The following is an 11,594-nucleotide window of genomic DNA, read 5'->3' on the forward strand; positions in this document are numbered from 1 at the left end:
TGTGGTCCTCTCCGCTGTCGTAGCGGCCGCCTCGATGTGGATGGTAGCCTCGAGCGAGCCCCTTGCTGTCGTGGCATCATCGTCAGCCGACCACCTCATGGTCACCCTGCGCCTCGTGTCGATTATCGAGGCGGTCATGGACCGGGGGGACCCTACCGATTGTCGGCACCCGGATGGGCACGGGATGAATCGAGGCCTCCCTATCCCGCTAATGCGGTGCTAAGGGGAGGTTCGAGACGGCATCACGCTGCCGGGAGGCGGAATTCTTAGCCTGCTGCACCGCGGCGGTCTCGAGGAGATCCCAGAGCTCACCGTGAACCCGCTGTCCTTCCATGGTGGAGGGCTCGGGCATCGTGCGCACTAGCATTGCCACAGCCACGACATTTTGGCTAGCGTGATTGAAGATTGGGGGATGATCATCCCCTTCGTCGTCGTTGATGCGGTGGTGTACGTCGCGAGCCCACCGCCGGGCTCCTCCGTCGTCACCATGGCCTTGCTGCTCCTGCTCGAGAGTGCTTTGGAGCTGTTGTAGAAGGAGCCGATCTTGCTCGACCTTGGCCTAAAGCTCGCGGAGTTGTTCCAGGTCCGAGCGCCGGAATTGTCCGAGGGCAAAGTTCTCATTCCGTGCTGCTGGTGGGACAATGCATGAAGGCATAGCATCGCCCATTCCCTAACGAAGCAGAGTGTGATTGTCTGCCCCCTCGTCCTCGTCGCCCGTGCTTGGCATCCTAAGTCCGACGTGGAAGCACTCACGAGTGGGATCGTAAGTACCTCCATCGTCAGAATCGGAGTAGCCAAAGCAATAGTCGCTTGCGGCCAAGAAGCGACGCATAGTTTCATGGTCGCGGAGGTCGGAGAAATCTGCTTCGGCCCACGCCTCGTCCTCCTCCGAAGAGTCGGCGTGGGTGTGGGTCGACGCTGTGGTGTCGAAGTCGAGAATGAAGTGCTGGCGGCGCTCTGAGAGATCCGAGTGAGCGGAAGCGTAGGCGTAAGCATAAGATGTGGTGGCATTTCTCAACCCAAAGGGGTACGGAGATAGTGCCATCGTCGGGCTCTATTTTGCCGGAGTTAGCTCCTCAAGGATTGGTGGAGCGGAGCTTGATGTCGGGGCGTCGTCAGGTGCCACCGGTGTTTTTCCCTTGTCCATGCTCAGGCCAGACAGATCCCCAACCAGGGACCCGGTGCCAACAGCTGGTCATGGGGTGCCGGCGGAGAGCGGCGAGTCGCCCTAGGTTTGCGTGGCATCGGGATGATCTTGCTCATGTCGTGCCTGGCGAGCGCGGCGAGAACGGCCGCCCGGGCGCCGCCTGCGCCTGGGCTGCCGATGCGTGACGTCATCATCGGTAGGCGGGGCTCGGGGTGTGAGAAGTACCATGCCGTATTCGTGCCCTAGAGACATGAACTCTAGGCTCCCAAACCACACCACCGTGCCGAGACGCAGCGGTCGTACGGGGTCTACCATCTGGAACCTGTTGAGATGATGAAGTTGACACGCAGACTCCCCTACCTGGCGCGCCAACTGTCGGTGTTTCGGACCGGGAGGTCCTCAACCAACTAGTGAATTTATCCTGCGTGTTCCCGATTCCAGATGGTGATGCAAAGAGACACAAGGTTTATACTGGTTCGGGCAATTCGAGCCCTACGTCCAGTCTGGGAGATCGATCTTGTATTCCTTGCACCGAAATGCTTGTAGTAGGGGGTTACAAGCTAGGTGAGAGAGGGAGCCGGTCCCAGGTCTCGGCGAGGTGTGATGTGGGCTGCTTGAGACGTTGCTCTCAGGCAGCAGGGAAATGTGTGTGTTACAAGGCCTTGTTCTTCGCGAGTGCCTCTCTCCCTAGAAATAGCCCAAGTCCTTCCCTTTTATAGTTTGAAGGGAGTACAAGGGTAGTACATGAGCTAACTATACGGCGTCGTGTAAACAGAGACGGCGTGTCCGAGTCCTGTGGCCTGTTCCTATGGCGGCGTGGTCGTCGGGGTGGTCCGTCCTTGGAGCACTGGGGCGGCGTGTTGGTCACATCCGATCCTATGCGTCATGGGAGCTCCAGGGCTGCCTCGGAGTGGGTGCGGCGGTCAGCGTGCGAGTCGCTGTGGACTGACTGTGCGCGAGGCCGAGGCTCGGTCGGTGCCGAGGCTGCACCGCAGTGGGGGGTCTCGGCAGACACGAATCCCGAGATAGCCGAGACCCTGGTGCATAGGGCCGAGACCCGGAGAGAGCGGTTGATCTGGTGTGCTGGCTCGGAGGCGGTGATGACCCGGGCCAGGCTGTCCATGTCGTGTTGTTTTCGAGGCGGGGATCACGGGGCACAGTGTAGTGCAAGCGCTGATCGTGGGCACAACGTCAGAATACAGTGACCGGTAATCCCCGCCGTGCCCTGTCTCAGCTGGTATGGCGCTGATGCGACCTCACGTCCCGCCGGTCATTCCGCGGTGTCGAGCCGTCGTCCGGCTGAGATTGCGGGAGTGGTTGACGTATTAATGGGACATGACGTGCTGTCGGGAAGATCGGTCGAGGCGGGGGCGACGAGCTATGGACAAGCCGGTCTCGAGCGATACGAAGAATGAGGCTTCGCGCGATAGGAGAATGAGGGCTCGCGCGATACGGAGATTGGGCTCCTTGCCGAGGCCTTCCGTGAGAGGCCTCGCGCGAGGCGAAAATTGTGTCAGGATGCCGAGACCTCCCGTGAGAGGCCTGAGGCGATGCGGAGAGCCGGGTAGGCTCGGACGGGGCTGGTTATGAGCCCATGGCTTATCCTCTAACTTTATCGTTGATGGGATTTTAGTGCCTCTTTTGATGTAAACTCGAAGTACCCCATTTTATGGTACCCGACAAACATCAACCAAACTTATCTAGAAACAAACCGGCGAACAGACTCTGTATCAGATTGAGCAGCGCAGCACTGGTGCCTCTACCACTGAAGAACGACTGCAGGTGATCGCGCAGGACTGGTGCCTCTACCACTGAAGAACGACTGCAGGTGATCCTACTCGTCCCTCTCGTGTCATGGTCTCATGGTTCTCTTTATTTCTTCTTTTCTTTTTTTAAAGACAAAACAACGACCTCTGTTTGGAGCACGCGTGTGCGGAAGGAAGTCGACGCCCTCCCTGGTGACGCCGACACTTGTCGAGCGACGGTTAAACGCGGTCTGTTTCGGATTAGCCTCCCAGATCGCGAATTAAAAAAAGCGCCGCGAAATGATTTCCGATCCACTGCGCGGCTGAAATGAAACGGAGAGGCGAAAGCTCAGCGCGCGCCCGGCCGGCAGAGGGCGGACGCGTGCAGCCCGCATGAACCGGCGGCCAATAATCGTCCTGTCCTGTCCAGCTCAACTCCTGACGAGTGATGGGTGCCTCTCGAATCAAACTGTGTGCGCAACACATCTTTTTTTTGTTTCTTCCTTTTGTACAGTGGCTCGTTTAATCCAAGAAAGAATAAACGCAGGCCATGGCTTGCCCAGCGCCGCAGGCCGCAGCTCGGGAGAAATGGAGAGCCCCTGCTGCTGACTGCGACTGCTGGTGCGGTGGCCACTTCCCCCCTGCTACGATATTCGCTGCAGTTTCGGAGCCCTTTCACGCCGCCGAGGGGCCGGCACTGCCGCGTCTCCTGTCGGTGACCACGCCCTTTCCCATTCTTCTTCCACTGCTCGTACGTGACCGTCCGCAGCCCCTATGTGCCGCTCCGCCACCGTCTCCCTGCGCGCCCCACGGCGCCCGATTCGCCGCCCCTCTACCACGGCCTGCTGCTAAAATGAATCCGTCGTGACTCCTTTCCGTCACCTTCGACTGAGTCCATATGGGCCGCAATTCACCCAAGGCCGGCCTCGACGAAGCACCTGCAAATCAGGACGGGTGGATGGGCTCGAACCGTGAACTCCTTTTCTTTTCTTTTCTTTTTCTGATTTTTTATAAACAGAAGCCGTGAGCCATTTGGGTGCACTGCATACACGATCAAGCTATGTATGGCAAACACGTGTTCAAGTTCTGGAGGAACTCGGTTCCACGTGGCAGCGGCTCAGTACAGATGGCACGACACGTAACCACAAGCCACGTTATTATAAAGCAAGGTACTCCACCGGCGACCGCCGTATCCACCGGCCGACGGACGCCGGGAGCATCGGAGCGCAATCATGTCAGGCGCGCAAGGAGCTCAGCCGAAGGGCGCCTTCACGGCGACCACCTACACATCGGCGGCTGCGACCACCGGTGGCGGCGTTGCCCAGGGCCAGGACAGACGGCAGACTCCGCGGACGGAGCTCCGATCTGGCGAGGACGAGCGCGGGCTGCCTGTCAGGAAGCTGGAGGACACTGTCGAGGATGCCGCTGGCAAGGGCGGGCCGGTGTTCGCCGCCGGCACGGAGGACGGGAAGCTGGATCTCGGCGTCACCGGCACCGGCTGAGGCTAGCCGTGACGTGCTTCTCATGTGCTCAGTTTACTAGCGAGTCAGCAAGTGAGAGTATAATGTGTCGTGTAAACTGAGGTGTAATTAATCATGGAACAACTGCAAGCACTGGAATAATATTTGGGAATGGATTTTACCACACAGTTGTTACACAACATGCGCACTGAGAACAGTTCTTACTTCGGACGCTAAAAGGTAACGAAATAGCAGGATCAATTCAGACAACAAACTTTCAATCCTTAAAAAAAAAGGAGAAAAGATGAACACGCATACACTTTCGGAGACAAGAAAAACGAAAGCCACCGGAACTAGAAGTCTTCGACGAAGGTTACCGAGAAGGTAAAACTCATGGGAACCTATAGGGATTTCATACAGGTCCAAGCAGGATTTCATCTTTTTGTACAGTGTTATGGGGTGAACATTCCCAGATCTAGGACGCAGGACGCAGAGAGGATTGCCCATGTTGATGCACTTGCCATGGATAGATACAGGAAGGCGTGCACCTCTTTCTCTCTCTAGAGGAGCTTCAGCATCTTCAGCCGTTCCTCATGCTCTGGATCAAGCTTCGGCGCCGTGTAGTTGCCGTGAAGGTCTTCCACCACGTATTCCTGCATATCATAAGTGCAAGTTTCAGCTGCCTTGAAAAATTGGCCGCGACAATTAGATTTTCACATGATTGACGTGCTTCAATGCTTATAATTTGAATGGATCAATTGAATATGCATATTGCTTGTCCTAGATACTATAAAAGTACTGATCTATAGAGGGAAGTTGCTTGCCTTTGTCAACTCCCTTTTCGTCAGGATGTGATAATGCCTCTGCCAGATCCTCTGGACCGCCATGGTTGCAGCGAGGAAGCCGTAGGCGATGCCAAGGATAGCAAACACAACGATGAAAACCAAAACCAGGGCAAAGCATGCCTCCAAGGAAGCAGGCAGGCAGTCCAGGATGCCCCAACCATAGCAGCAGTTCCGGCACCCAGCCAGGCATGGATCCTGGTTGTCGTTGACGGATGAGCAGTGTACTATCAGCCCGAAGAATCCAAGCAGCACAAAGAAAACCACAACACCTGCATTTCAAACATACAGCCATTTTTTTATCAGAGGCACAATAAGTTCCTTTGTAAATAACCAAAATGCACACATCAACGATAAATATGGACGCATCATGATTCATGACAATGGATAGGAAAACAGACAATTTGCCTACCTATGCAATAGTAGAAAGGTATTGGGTGCTTTGACAAGAAGCGGTCCCAACCATCGCTGAAACTATTCCGGAAACTTCCATCCCTGTCTAGAAAGTATGCAATCGCACCAATAATAGCAATAGTCTGCAAACAATGAAAACAATGTGCTTTAAGTGATTTTCACTTGCTAAAATGTTGATAGCAAAACACATTGTCCAATGGCATTGCATCATGTTTCTTCAACTATGTATCTCTTTTACAAATATTCACCATATAACTTATACCCAGGAGTCGAGTGAAACAGCAGACAAATTCGATTCATGACTTCATTATTAAACTGAACAAGTAGACATGATGAGATAGATTATACTTACGGCATATAATAGCATTTCAAATGTAGTAACATGATATATGTTGCAATAGGTTGAATCACAACTTATACCCAGGAGTTGAGCAAAATAGCAAACAAATTCGATTTCATTACTTCTAATTACTTAACTGAACAAGTAGAAAGAATGAAATATATTATACTTAAGGCATAGAACAACGTTTCAAATGTAGTAACATGATATGAGTTGCATAGGATGAATCATAACGTGAGCATCTCTAAAAGTAAAGCTATCAGATTCGTTTTGTGAAAGAAGCACATGCGTAACTTGAGTGCTTTGAAATGTTAGAAGACTTACAAGTTGTACAGCAAGAAAGACGAGTAGAACATCCCTTGCAACAAAGATTCTGAACTTCATTTTACGCCATGAGTTATCCTCCCAGGTCTCCACTCGAAGATGAAACTGAGCTTTGCAAGTTGTGCAGTGTGAAAATGCAAATCCTTCCTACAAAAGCATGAAATATCAAAATCATAACTAGTACATAACTTTATTCTCCAGTGATTCCACATAAATAGAAGACAACTTAATGAAGATAGCAGTTAAGATACTGTATTTGAATACCCATAACATCTAACTAGGAAATCAGTGCAAAGAGAATCACTGAAGGCCAATAAGGAGCACAAGTTCAAGCATAACTTTAATAGAAGGTTTAGTGCAGCTAGACTTTACGTGGCACAGAAATGGCAGCCAAGACTCTGCATTCTACAGTTAAACCTCCAGATCAAGCTGGAAAAAAGATAGCTTGAAGAGATGCGGCTCAACTTCTAACAGGTAGTGTACTGCCAGTACACGTCAAAATTCTGATTTTGATGACATCTTTGCAATGTCAGAATCTGCCATTTGAAAGAAAAAAATGGTTAATGAAGAAAAAGGGTTGCGTTCTTGTGCATTGCAGGAGCAGTCATCTACTACCACCAGAGGAAAACAAAACCTAACATCTATGCAGCATTGCTACTTCCTGCTCATTCTACCATACACATGACCTGATCAATGATAGCTGCATTAATCTCCATATATAAAACTTCAACTAGTCCACCACTGCTTTGTGCAGGTTTCTATGTAATATGTTCCCTCTATCCCGCACTAAAGTCTTCATGTACAATTATCAACCTAAAGATATTTAGTGTTGACAATATAATCTAAAAGCACACAGCATGTCCTTGAAGGAAATTGGCATGGAAGATGTTAGGAAAGCACTGGGTGTACCTTAACAGACCGCCAGTGGTCAAGGCAAGAACGATGAACAAACTGTTGAGTTCCCTTGCACATGCAAGGTGATATTAGCTCATCACCTGCAAAAACAATAAAAGAATCAATGGAATCACAGGCGTGAGTTACATCATTGGTTGGTTGGATAGGGAAAGAAAACTGAAGCACCCAACTGATATATTGTATCCTAAGCATTTCTACAGGTTCAATTACCCAAAACAAAATGTTAGCCCAATACACATCCTGAATCCTGACACACGGGCAATTAATTTCATTTTATTCGCATACCAAGGCTGAATTACAAATTGGTTGTTGTTCAACATGAGCAACAACAACAACAACAAAGCCTTTATGTTTCAGATGACAGGACTAATATTTATTCCTTGTAAGTGGATGACAGGACTAGAACTTACTGCTGGTTTTTGTTCTCAGATGTCACAACAGCATTGCAGATATTATCCAGGGTAATCATTAAATCAGTTACGTCAAGGAAAATGCTGATAGCCTAAAAAGACAGGTTTTGATTTCTATCTAATAGCATAGGGAATGCAAAAAACTTATGTAATCTAGTCAGTTGTGCATCTTGTTTATTCTCCTAGTTAAGGCTTAATGCTTGTGGTATCTGGTATGGTACAGAACTTCAGATCAGATATCATTCCTGTTCCTATTTTGTAGGATGTATCCTGTGACCAAGCCATATCATATTCTACTAGTCACACAATAAATGCAGTACAGAGAATTTTGTTAGACCAATAGACAAGGTAAGCAAAATATCAAAGGTACGAGTATTCTCCATTTTTCATCTTGCTACTACCACACAGGAAGATTAACACCAGACAAAAGCATTCCTGATTTGAAATAAAGTGAACTAACAGGCATAACAAAAATGCACTGAGGTAGCTCATTGGGACCATCACCTATCTCAGACTCGGCCTCAAGGCAAATGCGGCAGCACGCAGCAGAAGAGCCGTCGGTCTCTTCATCCTCGATCTCCGGTGGTCTCACAGTTGCTGGCTGTGGCGGTGACAGCTCCACCGATGACTCTGACTCGCTGTTCTCCCTCCCAAGAAGAGGGTCCGAGTCATTTGGGACCACCTCTTCCAGTTCCTGGTTTCTATCCATTCCAAGGCCGTTCTTCTCTTCTTCTAGTTTTCACTGCAACAACTTCAATCACCACAACAGTCAAGAAATACAGAATGTGAATTAAGTACAGTTTCAGCAGGGGCACAGCAAAGAAGCCATATGGAGCAAGAAAATTTGAAGGCCAAGGCTCTGAAGTTATAGGTCCAACCAAGTTGAACATTGACTAAGAGATTAGGTGCATGGAGAATTGCACTTGTACAAGACTTGGTCGGAGTACTACTTAGGGACCAAAATTGTCCATGGGAAAGTGAGAAACGGTCAAGTTTTAGCCAAAATTACAATGAAACCAATGAAGCTATGGAGTTCACACCATATGCATATAGGAATATTGGATTGGGGTGTGATGTATACACAAAATTGACCATGATGTTCACTCATCAAACTTAGTGACATGATCACAAAAAAATCCAGATGAAAACAGCGTATCAACAATAGGGTATGCAATTGAACAAACCATGGAGCTAACGCAAAATTGCAGGCTGCAAAAGACGAAGGAAATGGTCCGAATGCACCCCCAATCTCTCCCCCAAAAGGGAGGGAGAATAAGAAATTATCTAACAACTGCAATTAAACTTCCATCTCAAGAGCACTTGCGCCCCACTGCAAACGATTCGCGCGAGAAGCCCCAGGTTCCGCCACTAAAATGCCACCGATCTCCCACGAACAAAAAAACACAGCACAGAAGACGACGAGACTCACCGAGAGACAAGAGTAACCGCGTTCCGTCTATGAGAACACGCGAACAGGGCGACGAATCAGCAGCGGGAGGGATCGAACAAAACCAAGCCCGTCACCGGAGCACGACTCCTCGCCGCCCTAGGGTTCGGGGGATTCGAGAATTTTCGTGGGGGAGCAGCGAGGGCAAGGAAGCGAGGCGAGCGGCCGGAAGGAATAATACCAGACGTGTAGGTGGCGATCGAGAAAGCGGTCGAAATTTCCGAGGGGAACGGCGCCAGGAGCAGTCAGAAAAAAATTATTGCATAAATTTAGGAGGATTCGAGGCTCTCCCAGTCGTTAGAAAGAAAACTATTGCGTAAATTTAGGACTTAGATGCTCTCTCAGGCCTGGACAACGACGAGCCCAACCAGACCTACCATCCCATCGGAGAGACCGTGGATTCGCGAGGAAAATGTCACATCCGTTGGAACGCGAAGACCGACGAGGAAGAGGAGGGGGGAGGGGGTCTGCGGAGGGAGAAGCCAGCACCTGCGGTCTCGGAGAAGCAGCTACCGTCGCCGGCCGATGGCGAGAGGGTGAGGGAGGCGGCGCTGGCGCCGTCTGCTAGGAGGAGGCGAGGAGCCGCACCCGCACGTCAAGTTCAGGGGGGCGCACGGGTCAGAGACAGGTCGCCCACTGGCCACTGCAACCGCAAGTAAAATGGTGAATTCTAGGTGTGCCATTATAAAAGATTGTAATATCATGTGTGTTTTTATAAAAGTTTAACGGTCTTTACTTTTCAATTTTTCGTGCCCTTTATGTCATTTTCGTCAGTTTAAGCTCTAACACCATCAAACTGCAGGTGTAAAAAGACGAAAATACCCTTAAGTCTAAATATATTATTAATTTTTTTAACATCTTAACGACTTCAAATAAAAAAACTCAAAACTAGAAAGTTGTAGATCTCATCGAGATCAATAATTTTTATATAAAAATTATTTTCATTTAATTCCACAAAAAATAATATAATTTTTCTAAGATATATTAATCATATTAAATCATATTTTTTTGAAATTAAATGAAAATATTTTTTATATAAAAATTATAGATCTCGACGAGATCTACAACTTTCTAGTTTTGAGTTTTTTCATTTGAAGTCGTTAAGATGCTAAAAAAATTAATGACATATTTAGACTTAAGGTTATTTTTCGTCTTTTCACACTTGCAGTTTAACGGCGTTAGAGTCCAAACTGACGGAAGTGGCATGTAGGGTACGAAAAAGTTGGAGCAGTGGCGCTGAAGACCGCTGAACTTTTATAGAGACACATAGAAAATTACGATCTTTTATAATGGCACACAGGGAATTCTCTCAAGTAAAAATCAGCTTAAACGTGACCGCTTGCTTTTTTTAAGGAAGGTAGGATATTAATTCACTTTAGAAGTGTTTACACCAACAAGTACAGGAGGTGGGCCATATATATCTTTGAGGAGGCTGTCTTCCACAGAAGATCTATTAAGAGACTCAAACTTAAAATGAGTCTTCAACGAAATACCTATAGAGCGCGTTTGGTTCCCTATATTTGCTTCAGCCTGGCCCCCGGGATGCAGTTTTCCATCGTTTGGATGCCTGCATGGGGTTTTGGGCCTGGGCCTAGGCGTGCAACGCGCTCCACTGAGCCTAGCTGACGAGAAACGAAAATGGATTCTGTTTCTTGGCGGCCTGGCTCTTGCGAGATGAGAGCGAGTGTCGGTGTTTCGAACAAGCACCGGCTAGTAAATTTATATTTATGCGCGTTAGGTTCGGATGATGCGCTAAAGGACACAAGATTTATACTGGTTTGGACTGAATGTCCCTACGTCCAGTCTGTTGCTGCTCGTGTTATTAGCACCAAAATTGGTTCGTAGTAGGGGATATAAACGGTCGAGAGAGGGACTGACCCTAAGTCTCTGATGGAAGGGTCGAAAGGATACCAAGAGCCTGGTAGCAGCTTAACTATGTGTGATGTGTATTGTGTTGTCCGTCAAAAGTCGATCCCTTTGTTGGAGAAAGCACATCCCCTTTTATAGATGAAGGGGACGGCTTTACAAGCGAAAAGGAAAGGGTGCGTATGCTACCGAGCCTTGTTGTTCACGTCTACCAAGCCTTGTTGTCCATTCCGACGGATACCAGATAATGGTAAGCGCCTACAATACCGTCGATGCCACTGTAGAATGTCAGGATGGCTACAGAGTACTGCTCCGCGTAGGATATGAACTCTGGTATAGTGGTTTTGACTTATGAGCCTTGCCCAGCCTTGCTCCGCACGCCTTCTGGTTCCTATGAATCCCCGTCGGAGGGATGCGGGGTTGGAGTCTGAAGTAGCGCTGTGGACAAGGCCTTCCGATCGGAGAGGGCGTCCGGAGGCCAAAGCGAGTGCTCCGATCTGGTGGGCCCGAGGGGCTATGGAGCGAGCACCGCTCCCTTGGGACCATAGTGTGGTGATAGCACATCCATCATTGTGGAGGGCGCGAGTCCTTTTCTGGACTGTAGTGGTTGTCGTATGTCTACGTCGGGTTTCGTGTCTGAGGGCTGAAGGCGGCGCCTACAACTCTGTAGGGCGAAGAGCACGC

The 11,594-nt window shown here is 49.3% G+C and overlaps 2 protein-coding genes across 6 annotated transcripts; one reads left to right on the forward strand and one right to left on the reverse strand.

Annotated features, from left to right (window-relative positions):
* The first annotated feature begins 4,059 nt into the window (after positions 1-4,059).
* Positions 4,060-4,486, forward strand: LOC136474506 (uncharacterized). The gene has a single exon (XM_066472076.1). The coding sequence runs from the start codon at positions 4,125-4,127 to the stop codon at positions 4,392-4,394; it is 270 nt and encodes an 89-aa protein (XP_066328173.1). The 5' UTR covers positions 4,060-4,124; the 3' UTR covers positions 4,395-4,486.
* Positions 4,487-4,526: 40 nt separating this feature from the next.
* Positions 4,527-9,677, reverse strand: LOC136474469 (uncharacterized). 5 transcript variants are annotated; one of them, XM_066472067.1, is made up of 7 exons: positions 9,027-9,372; positions 8,102-8,339; positions 7,182-7,267; positions 6,273-6,419; positions 5,607-5,730; positions 5,177-5,466; positions 4,527-5,005 (listed from the first exon to the last, which is right to left on the reverse strand). In XM_066472067.1, exons 2-7 carry the CDS (start codon positions 8,304-8,306, stop codon positions 4,913-4,915), a joined length of 945 nt encoding a protein of 314 aa, XP_066328164.1. In that variant the 5' UTR covers positions 8,307-8,339; positions 9,027-9,372; the 3' UTR covers positions 4,527-4,912. The 5 variants fall into 5 exon arrangements, with proteins under 5 accessions (XP_066328164.1, XP_066328150.1, XP_066328157.1 ...); XM_066472053.1 differs by lacking the exon at positions 9,027-9,372 and adding an exon at positions 9,534-9,677 and having other exon boundaries at positions 4,533-5,005; XM_066472060.1 differs by lacking the exon at positions 9,027-9,372 and adding an exon at positions 9,422-9,547 and having other exon boundaries at positions 4,533-5,005; positions 8,102-8,348.
* Positions 9,678-11,594: the final 1,917 nt, after the last annotated feature.

This window comes from Miscanthus floridulus, chromosome 1 (assembly GCF_019320115.1).
Source record: "Miscanthus floridulus cultivar M001 chromosome 1, ASM1932011v1, whole genome shotgun sequence".
Lineage (NCBI taxonomy): Eukaryota > Viridiplantae > Streptophyta > Magnoliopsida > Poales > Poaceae > Miscanthus > Miscanthus floridulus.

Bases quoted from the DNA above. Each gene is read 5' to 3' on its own strand.
- LOC136474506 (XM_066472076.1), top strand. From the start codon at position 4,125: ATGTCAGGCGCGCAAGGAGCTCAGCCGAAGGGCGCCTTCACGGCGACC.
- LOC136474469 (XM_066472067.1), bottom strand. From the start codon at position 8,306: ATGGATAGAAACCAGGAACTGGAAGAGGTGGTCCCAAATGACTCGGAC. The intron at 7,268-8,101 runs GTGATGGTCCCA...TTGTTTTTGCAG, and splicing joins TGAGGCCGAGTCTGAGATAG to GTGATGAGCTAATATCACCT. The intron at 5,731-6,272 runs GTAAGTCTTCTA...CATTGTTTGCAG, and splicing joins TCTTTCTTGCTGTACAACTT to ACTATTGCTATTATTGGTGC.